Source organism: Lethenteron reissneri, chromosome 61, assembly GCF_015708825.2.
Source record: "Lethenteron reissneri isolate LAM-NWPU_2019-01 chromosome 61, ASM1570882v1, whole genome shotgun sequence".
Lineage (NCBI taxonomy): Eukaryota > Metazoa > Chordata > Hyperoartia > Petromyzontiformes > Petromyzontidae > Lethenteron > Lethenteron reissneri.
In genome coordinates this window covers 57,635-68,657 of record NC_083839.1, presented here as the reverse complement: position 1 = coordinate 68,657, position 11,023 = coordinate 57,635, and the positions used below count along the sequence as shown (strand labels likewise).

General features: G+C 50.1%; 1 protein-coding gene across 1 annotated transcript; it reads left to right on the top strand.

Moving 5' to 3' along the window:
• The first annotated feature begins 705 nt into the window (after positions 1–705).
• On the top strand, positions 706–8,882 carry LOC133358216 (succinate dehydrogenase assembly factor 3, mitochondrial-like). The gene is made up of 2 exons (XM_061576460.1): positions 706–895; positions 7,963–8,882. The coding sequence occupies exons 1-2, from the start codon at positions 719–721 to the stop codon at positions 8,176–8,178; spliced, it is 393 nt and encodes a 130-aa protein (XP_061432444.1). The 5' UTR covers positions 706–718; the 3' UTR covers positions 8,179–8,882.
• The last annotated feature ends 2,141 nt before the right edge of the window (positions 8,883–11,023 follow it).

Here is an 11,023-nt window from a genome sequence, read left to right as displayed (position 1 = left end):
AGATGCTCACCCCGAGCCCTCATTACTCTGATAGTGCATTGTATTTGAGCTGTGTATGCCTTTTGGCGTCCTCTGGTCTAGCACCAATTGAGGCGAGGCTCAAAAGAAAGCTGTCTCTGGTGTGGACCAATCCGTTTCAAGGACAATGCATATATTATCAGAGTGTGTTTTTTGTTTGCATTTTGACCACAAGTATTGTGGTTAATGAACACATGATTCCTTGTAAAAGGTTTCAGTTTTGTTGCCAGAAAAAAGGGGAAAACCCTATTATTATTATTATTATTATGGTAAAGCGAGTCACTAAATATGAATACAGGGACTCGTTCGGTTCCAGAGGTCTGTACGTAAGTCGATTTGTTCGTAAGTCCAACTTTACTCCTGCCGATTCCAAACACGTTGTACGGCGTGTACACTAAACAAGGCGAATGGCTTTAAAAGTGTCATATTCTGTAGATGTAGATGCCACTGGTTCTTCATGTTCTACAGATAGAGATGCGACGACCACTGTCTATTGCGCGGCGGTTGAACTTACGACTCTCGGTCCAACCAGGCAACTGGACATACGGACCAGGTTTGTTCGCATCTCTGCAAATTCGTAAGTCGAATGTTCGTAAGTAGAGGAGTCCCTGTACGTAATCAATTCAGCGGGGAGAGCGAGTTGTAATCGGAGGTGCGCCTCCTTTTCTGCCGTCCGTCCAGGGTCAACGCCGGACAGGAGATGCCGGCGGTGCGGCACGTGACGCGCGTGCGCTCCCTCTACCGCCGGCTGCTGCAGCTGCACCGCCACCTCCCCGTGGAGCTGGCGGAGCTGGGCGACCGCTACGTGAAGGACGAGTTCCGGCGCAACAAGACGGCCGGCCCGCGCCTCGCCGAGCAGTTCCTCGCCGAGTGGGAGGCGAGTTTTTCCCGTCGGCGACGTTGCCGCCACCACCGTTGCCACCACCACGATCGCCAGTACCGCCGCCACCACCACCATTACTCGCACATTGTTGCTACCACCACTACCACCGCCATCACCGCCGCCACCATCACTCAAACATTGCCACCACCGCCATCACTGGCACCGCCACGATCACCAATACCAAGAGCCACCATTCGCTACTAAGTGACGGTGACGTCACCACGGCATCTGTGCTAGGCCAGATGCACTTCGAGGCCACGTGAAACATCGAAGGCTCGCTGGCAGGAGGTCACGGGACAGACCCAGCAGGTGCCATGGTAGATGCACAAAGCTGTTCCCCCTACTGTGCCGACTTGCTGTTTTAGCCGCCAGGCGCTCAGCTCGTTGGTGTGAGCGTCGCTCCTCCGCCCTCCGTTGCTGGAGGGAAACTGCTTCCAACTGCCCAGTAGCTTCCTTCATGAGCTTCCTCCACAGAGGCCGATCTGGTATATGAGTCATTGGCAAGTCCACTCAGATCCATATACTCTCGTGCCACATCATTCCATCTCTTCTCTAGCCCGTGCCGTGCCTGTTTTTTCCCCTCTGTCCGGCCAAACAAAAGCTGTTTGGGCATGCGGTGGTTTGGTAAGCGGGCTACATGACCCAGCCAACGCAGCCTTTCCTGCTGGAGGAGCTCACCGATGGAACTGTGTCCAGATCTTTCAAGGATTTGTGAGCTCCTCCAACAATCCAGCCTGGTTAAACCCAGGATCGTAGGCAGGCCAACCTTAATGTTTCTAACCGGCGTAGATGTTATATTAGGGGTGTCCACGTTTCGCAAGCATAACCATGGTCGAGAAGACCTGAAGCTTTGTGTGGAGCGACAGACCAGGTAGCTTCTACACGGCATTACGCTGCCAATGAAAAGACAATGCCGCTCGATTGATTCGGAGTGAGACCTCTGCTGCCAAACTGAAACTGGTCATAAGCACATTGCCAAGGTATGGAAACTTCTCCACTCCCTCCACAACTGCCCCGCCAACAGGGGGTTGAGTGGGTGGAGTCTTTGATGGCAAAATACCCAGGCAGGTGCTTAGTTTTGGAGGGGCTGATGGTAAGGCCCCACTTCTTAGTGGCACGCTCCAGGTTCAGCAGCAGCACCTCCAACTCCTCTGAGTGAGCAGCAATCGCCGGATCATCAGCATACATTACATCCCTCGATCACACACGGACATTGATCAGCCTCCCATTGTATCTGTACTAGATGGAGATTCCTCTGGTACAGCCATGGAAAGTGTATATCACTACGTGGTCGACAAATATGTTAAATAATGTCGGAGCCAAAGGACATCTCTGTCGCACTCCATGGTGAACAGTGAATGGCTCTGACTTCCAGCCACGTAGCTTTACCCGAGTCTGCTCACCATCATGAATTTCCTTAATGATTGTGAGCAGAGAGTCAGGGACTTGGAAAGCACAAAGAACAACCCAGAGCCCAGGCCTATTGATGATAGCATAAGCCTTGACCAGGTCAATAAAGCTGAGATGTAGGTCCTGTTGGAATTCCCTACACCTCTGCTTAAGCATACGGACAGAAAATATGGTGTCTGTGCGAGACCGCCCTGGCCTGTAACCACATTGGGGCTCCGCAAGCCTCTACTCAGCCACCACCACCAGCACTCCCACCATCATCACCACCAATTCCACCGCCATCACCACCATCATAGCTGCCACCACCAGGATCACTGTAAACACAATCATGAACACATTGCTGCCACCGCCATTGCAACAATCGCCATCACCGCCACCATCTCCACCACCCCCTTCACCGCCATCGCCGCCACCACGTACCTGTCAACCCCTTATCAGTGCCTTATTACAGACGAATTCAGACCTTATTGGTCACCCCGTGCCCTTATAAATCTCAACGTTCATCCGACAAAGCCCCATCACAAGGGAGAAACACAAACAAATAGACAAAAGATTTGTTGCCCGTATTGAAACGGCTGTACGCCATATGGACCTGAAAACTCAATTGCCCTGTACAAGAATTCGGGTAAACTCTATGGGTAGACACGGTATGCCACCACCACCATCACCACCTATGCCATAAACGCCACCACAGAAAGTTCTCCACCACCGTCGCCACTTACGCCACCAACACCACCACCACCACAATTGCTGATTTTGCCATCATCACCGCCACAAGCACCCTTACCATTGCCGCTATCAACGCGAACATTATTGTCGTGTTCTTTGGGTTTTTTGGTAAAGTCACGTAGATAGGTTCAAAGAAAATAACAAAAAAAAATGCGTTATTTTCTTTTAACCTATCTAAGCTTTCGTGACTGCAGGAATTCATCTTCTTTGGGTCTTTCAATAAAGTCACAAAAATATATATTTTTGTTATTTTTGGTTATTTTCTTTGAACCTATCTACGTGACTTTACCGAAAGACCCAAAGAACACGAATTCCTGCAGTCACGAAAGCTTTAAGTCAAGATTATTGTCGAGGCTATCTCTGTCATCGTGATCACTGCCACAATCACCATGTCAGAGTGTCACACTCACCGTCTGTAATCCATCACTGTGGAGGCAGCAGCGAGGGTTGGACATGTTTACACACGGCACTAGGTTGAGGCTGAGTCGACCTAGGGGAGGCACAGGATCGATTCAGAAAATCGTCACCGGTGTTGGCCGTGAGCGGGAATCGAACTCAGGTCGGCGGGCTTCGTAGCGCAGCGTAGCGCTAACCGCTGCACCACCGCTCCCCCAACACACACGCGCCATCACCTGCATACGAAATAAATAGTTTTCGCGAACTAGGAAAATGATGAAGACGTACAATTACCCCGAGGTCAATTACTTTTGCAAGGCACACCTTTTATATGGGTAGCAGACATTCATTGGGACCTTTAATTATTGCGTTTGTTACTTTTTGGAATAATTTGTTCTGGAAAGAAAATCTGTAGGAGAGCCAAATTGAGTGTCGGCTCTGAAGATGCGACGAAATATTTAGCAAAACGCACCCGAGGCCGTCGCTGCCAGGCGTCCTTTCACGTTGGAGGCGCATTGGTGTGGTTGTCCATCGGCCTGTTCATCATAGGCTTTTGCAAACAGGACCATTATCAACATTGCGTTCGTTTAGCCGAGCTAACCTCGGGACCAGGTTCCATCTCCTGGTTCTCTTCAGCCGAGTCTGGCTTGCTAAACAAATGCTGCTGGATCGTCAGGTATCGTTGGCAAGCGCACCCCGTTGCAATAACACGTGGTAAGCCAGCAGAATTAGAGTAATAAGCCCGCTCGATAATATTGATGTTTTAAGCCGATAGGCTGATGGACTAGAACATATATTATTTACGTGGCGGCACGGAGTAGAGTTTTCTTTGCACAGCGATACCTCGGTTTACGTCGGGGATGTACAGACATGTGTTGAACTTCTTTCGCACCGTACGTAGCCAATCGTGCTAGTCGGAGGTTTAGGGGAAGCACAACAAACTACGCACTAAAAGCAGTTTTTAGGAAAGGAGTTTTCAATTTAGATGTAAAAGTGCATAGCTCCAGTGGCTTCCTAATATCGGAAGGAAGAGAGTTCCAGTGGTGGAAGCGCGTCTGAAAGTGCGCGATGCGGTGACCGTCTTCGTTCGACGGTTAGCCTAAAGCCGCCGGCTCCGAGGATGACCACGGGGATAGAGAGGGGGAGAGACACGCGCACTCCAAATATACAGCAGGCGTCAGGGTTGGGATAGAACCCACGGCTTCCTTATTTTTATTTTTATAGTTTTTTTATTCACTTTATTTTTTATGATTATTTTTCTACCTACGTGACTTTACCGAAAGAACCAAAGAACACGTTTAACATCTCGCTAACCGTGGCGCCATTATCGCCCCCTCGCGACCCACGCAGATGATCGCGCGGAGACGGGCGGGGGGGAGATAATGAAGCAACCCGCTGCGCCACCGTTTGATGTCCGATTATTGACGCGCGCGCACACGGAGGGTGAGGGCCTCGCAAGAGGCGGCCGGGGAGCCCGCGTTGGAAATTCTAACGAGGCCCCCGCCGTCGCGCGAGCCAAATCAAGTTCTCCCGCTCGCGGGTCCTTCCAGTCGATTTCTTTCGCTTCTCTTTTCATTCTGTCCGCTTACATCCGCGGGGGCATTTTTGTCTCGCGAAACCGAATTACACGCTCTCCCTCCCTCTCTCCCGAAAACGCGGATTTTTGTCAAATTACAGAATTTAAATCTTTAAATTTACCCGGGAGAAATCCCGACGAGCTGTGAAGAAGCTTCTTTTTTTCTGTTGGCGCAGGATCGCCCACGCAGAACTCCGGGGGATTTTTCCGTCTCCGCGATTTTCCCCGCGCCCGGGGCTTTTCGGCAGCGGCGTTAGCGGCGGCGGCGGCGGCGAAGATTTTCGTTCGCGAAAGTGCCCCCCACCACCCCCCCCACCCACCCCCCACCAAATATTATCGCGACCCTAAATACGGCTTAAGCGCGGCCACCGGTGGATGGGGGTTGGACAACGACGGCCGTAATTCCCTCGACTAATTGAAAATGCGTCTCGTCGGCTTTTGATTTTTTTTTCTTTTTTCTCCCCCCCCCCCCGCCCGGCCTTTCCCTTTGTAAAGGAATGCATCGATCGTGCTATTGCTCCACGCCGTCACCAACCACCACCCCTCCATCAGTCAATATCCAAGAGCGAGCGGGAAAGGTGGGGGGGGGGGTATTATTAAATAAATAACGGAATAGCGATCGCCGCATTTCTATCGCCGCTCGTTCGGCCGCTAATGAGTTTTCGATGATGCCCCCCGCGTGAATGAGAGGCCTCTCACGGCAGTAAATTTTGCGGAGCGGTGGCGGTGGTGGTGGTGGTGGGGGGAAGTGGTGGGGGGCAGTGGTGGGGGGCAGGGGGGGGCTCCTGCAACAGGTACGGCCACCGCCGCTCGCTCGCTCGTGTCACCCCATTGCCGCCGGTGAATTTGTGGTCCAATTATGATCGTAAAGAGGGAGCCTGACTGGCAATTCGTCACTTGTTTATGTGCTTCGCGAGGGGGGCGATAATGGCGATAAATAAATGCGCTCGCTAGGCAGAGCGAGCGTGAACAAGCGAGTGACGCGGACGGCGGTGGGGGGCCGCACGTACGTTCTGGGGTTAGGGTGTACCGTGTGTGTACTGTGTGTGTGTACTGTGTGTGCTGTGTGTACTGTGTGTACTGTGTTTGTACCGTGTGTGTACCGTGTGTGTGTACTGTGTGTGTGTACCGTGTGTGTGTACTGTGTGTACCGTGTGTGCGTACTGTGTGTGTGTACTGTATGTGTAGTGTGTGTGTGTACCGTGTGTGTACTGTGTGTGTGTACTGTGTGTGTACCGTGTGTGTGTACTGTGTGTGTACTGTGTGTGTGAACCGTTTGTGTGTAGTGTGTGTGTACTGTGTGTGTGTACTGTGTGTGTACCGTGTGTGTACCGTGTGTGTGTACTGTGTGTGTACCGTGTGTGTACTCTGTGTGTGTACTCTGTGTGTGTACTGTGTGTACTACGTGTGTGTACTGTGTATGTGTACTGTGTGTACTGCGTGTGTGTACTGTGTGTGTGTACTGTGTGTGTGTACTGTGTGTACTTCGTGTGTGCACTGTGTGTGTACTGCGTGTGTGTATATACTGTGTGTGTGTACCGTGTGCGACTCGCATGCCCTTTTGTTTGGAATGCATCGACTGCGACCGCGTGTCGCTGATGTTAGCCGTGGCCCAGAATCGAGCTCATGTACCTAAATCACTTTCAACGAAAACGACACAAGTTGGGCTTTCTTTTCAACATCACGAGTTAAAAGCGCTCTGACACGGGGAACTTGAGTTTGATTCCTAGCCGTGGCTAACGCGAGCGATGAGCGACATCTGAATCGTTCCTGGCTCCCCCTTTCATCAACCCACGGTGACCAGCGCGGTGAAGTATGGCACAACCACGATACCTTGCTGATCTCATAAACCACCATCACGCAAAACTCTGGCACTCATCCTCACAGTAGCGGCGGCCTTTGTCTCGGCCATGGAACAAAAACGGTCGTCGCGTCGCGCGCTTTCAGATGCACATCTGCGGCCGTCTGGAACGCTCCTCCCGATATCATCGAGATTGCAAACTCTTTTCTTAAGAACTGCTTTGTATGATTAGTTTGTTGTCCTTCCCCCGCACCTCCGATTAGCACGGTTGGTGACGTAGGGTGCAAAAGAAGTTCAACGTATGAACATACAATGTACATACGACCAGATAACGCCTTGAAGAACCGATAGTTTCAGTTTCATTTATTTGGTATAGCCCTGTGAGCCATTCGGCTCTTGAATCGGGTGCAACCACAACAAATAAAAAACAAAAACATGAACAAAAAACATCTTAAAGTGGCTATGCCATCGCTGTGCAAAAATCCCAGCGGGATGCAAGTCAGACAACAACAACAACCACAAGACAACTTAGATTAAAGCCATCATTCTAACTCCGTACCACAACAAACAAACATGGCCAAACCAAAAAACTTTTCGAAATCACCAAAATAAAGCCAAAAAAGCAATGTAACAGTGATCATAGGAACTGTGACCGAAATTTCACAATAAACGACATAAACAACATGTACCACCAAACCCTGCAGCCATAGCTGGCTGCATGAGTCACTCCACAACAGCAGGGGCATCAGTAGGAGTATCAAACATTTTCAAATGCACCTTTAAAGATCAGCACACTAAATCAAAACACAGATCATACTTTGCAGCGGTTATCCGGAATGAAAACATTTGATTTCAGGCCACTGAATAGCAGTGGCAGCTAGGGGTGTACAACTCCTCTAGAGCAGTTTTGAGTGAAGATCTCACAGGTAGTGATTCAAGTTGCAGTTTATTGGCAATTGAATTCCAGATCCTGGGGGCCTCAATAGCAAAGGCCCTTCCTCCAGTATTTGTACGGCAATAAGGAATGTGCAGCTGGTAAATGAGCGAAGACCTTAGGTCACATTTGTTCTTCGAAACTTGCCTTGTGTCTTCATAATCGGCCTCCGCTTTGCTCCCTCCGTCCCACCTGACACCCCCAACCCTCCACAGGCGTATGCGACCACCCTGCAAACGCAGGTGACTCAGGATCCGGGTCGGGTGATCCGGCCCGGAGCTTACCTGAACGACGAGCACCTGTCCAACTTGCGCGAGGAGCAGGTGGAGCAGCTGTACGAGCTCATGCAGGCGACCACCGCTGCCCCCGGCTCGCAGGACTCGCGGAACGGAGCGCCGGGCGGAACCGGAGCGGCAGGGCCAGCCTCGTGAGCCGGGCGGATCCCGCCCGCTCCGTGTCGCGTCTTGGACTTTCTCGGGGATTAAAGGGGGGGGGGGGGTGCAAGGGCTGGTTAGCGAGCGCCTATTAAGGCTGGCGTAAGCACATCAGAGGGCAGGATGGCTGGACCTACGCCCGGCCGCCTTTTTAGCTTTTCTCCTCCGATGCTTACTCAACTGCAGCGGCAAGGGTTGCCACATCGAAAGGTGCGCAGAGAAACGGAGGGCTCTCACGGGTCGACGAAAATCTCCCAGTATTGTGTCGAGTGAGGCGTGGATCGTTAATGCGTCATTGTTATAGTTCAGCAACTGTTCAAACACCGGGGAACTTTGAATGTCCCGGGAAAGACTCCCAGATTGCCCGGCTTACGGCAGCCGCAGCCTCGCCAACGAGAGGGAACGGGTCGACGACCGTAGGCGTGCCGGCTGATCCTTGAAACCCCCACCCCGTGGTACAAAAACAGTCTACTAAACGAGTGTTCTACCGGCGCGACTTTCCCATGTAAATGCGACGTAGTTTCTGTACCCGCCCGCTTCACCGGGTTGTCTACCCCCCCCCCCCCCCCCCCCACATTAACCGGGACGCGTCGGGTACATGCGGCCTGGCGGATATTCGCGTGCTGCTGTTTTTTTGTCAACCCGAAATTTTTCGGCAGTGGGCCTTTCTTGTGTACAGCAAAAAAATCTAATAAAGCTATTTGAACAAAAATTTACGTTCCGTTCCCGCTATCACGCCCCCCCCTCCCCCACCTTGATTTCCCCTCCTTTTCGTGGAATGGGCTCATCTGCGTCGTGGGGCTTTGTCGGTCCTAGCGAAGGACGACGACCACCTGGCTGTGTAGATGCTGCCCAGCATCGCTGTAACTGGGCCTGCGTTTTCGTTACAATTGTCTTCAAATTAAGACCTTTAATCTGTACGTCTCAAAAACCATCTGGGGACTCTGCCGACAATGTAGAAAGCTGAAATTTGGTACGCGGGTAACTTTTAGGGCACAAACAACAGGAAACATCCCCCAAATCTCGATTTTTAAGTGCCCCATAAACACGTTTTGTGCGTGGTGTCATTCAGAAACCGTTCAAAATTTCAGATTGCGGTTTTTCTTTTGATAGAGCGTTAAACAGCAAATTAAATTAAAGTGAGAACCATTGTTTTATCTTATTGTTTTTTTATTTTGGATTCAAGTGGTCTTGAACAAGAATACTATTTTATGTTGTTCAAATCTGAATAATTCGAAAATGGTAAAAGGAGCTTCCCCTCACAGACTATTAAGTTAATTATTTTGTGTTCTTTCTAATATAAGAACAACGGAATCTTTAACTTGAGCTGTTTCCAATGTGTACGTCTTTAAATATAAGAAGTTGAATCAAGTCGACAATTTTTGCGGTTATATCTGCGCAAAAATACACATTGTAGGAGTAGCTGTTAGTGTCTGATAGTGGATAAAAAAAATGTTTTATCAGGTACGTTATTATATTTAGCCAAAAGTTTGTTGCCTGGCGAAGACAAGCTTCATGAGCGAGTACTAAAGCGACTGCTACACGTGCCGGCCGAATGAGACGAGATCCGTGAAGCCGAGCTCCCCGCCATCGGCGTGTCTCGAGATGTCACCTCCCCTCGCCTGCTGTGCACGGAAGCCGTGGGTCTCGAATCCGAGCCTGACGACGCCTGCTTGTAAATTTGAAGTTTTTTGCGAATCTCTCTCTCGCCGTGGATTTTTGTCTCTGGTTCCCTCCGGTTTTTGCCCCTCCACGTTTAGAATCAACGTCACGCGTTTAAAGATAATTTTGGCTGCTGATATTTCCACGTGGCACATCACTTAGACCAGGGGTGGGGAACCTTTTTTATTTTCAGATTTAAAGCTTTCGTGACTTGACCGAAAGAACCAAGAAGATGAACCTTTTTTATGCCAAGGGCCATTTGGATATTTATAACATTATTCATAATATAGGTTTTTGGGTCAGATCGCGTTATTTATAAATGTGTCGTAACCCTCCACTACCCGACACGGCCAAACAGTAAAAAATGTGTCACGTTTTCAAAGGACAAATTAATTGACTTCTTTAGCCCACCTATATTATGAATAATATTGGTCGCGAAAGCCTACGTGTTAAATATAACATCGTTCGCGGGCCATACAAAATTATCATCTTGAAAAGTAGCCTGTTATATTTGGTCAAACATTTAATTCACTCACCCCTAATGTGATGGCTGGAACTGCTTCTCTCTGGCGAGGCGTGTGATGTTAGCTGGTATTGATGATGTTGCTGCTACTCGCAACTGCTTTTCCAGGTTTGCTCCGATATTTATTGAATTTCGAGTCCCGCCTGCGGTTGCCTTGGCAGGGCCACACCAAATGATTTCGCGGGCCTTGTATGGCCCGCGGGCCGGACGTTCCCCACCCCTGCCTTAGACTATTGTTTGTGGTCAGGTCGCTTCCTGAAAAAAAATCGATAGTAGCTTGGGTGGGCCTTACCTGGTCAATGAAATGGTTCTGTTTTAGTTGAAATCACGGCCAAGAGGAGTTGCGCTGAACTGCGGTCGTATTTAAAGAAACACGACACGTTTGTCAATAACTATCAACAATTTATTTTATGTTACCAGCTTAGGCCCACTGATCTCTGTAGCTATTTTTCAGCAGTGACCTGGCTAGCTCAACAAAGAAGTGGCTTGTCGTGTGGAAATTTACAAGCAACCAAATAACACTCTGAACGCGTGACTCTGATTCTAAACGTGGAGGGAAACCCCCGGGGGATCCGGAGAAAAATCCACGCGGCCACGGCGAGAGAGAGGCCATACAAACTCCAAATATACAGCAGCAGGCGTCAGGGTTGGGATGGA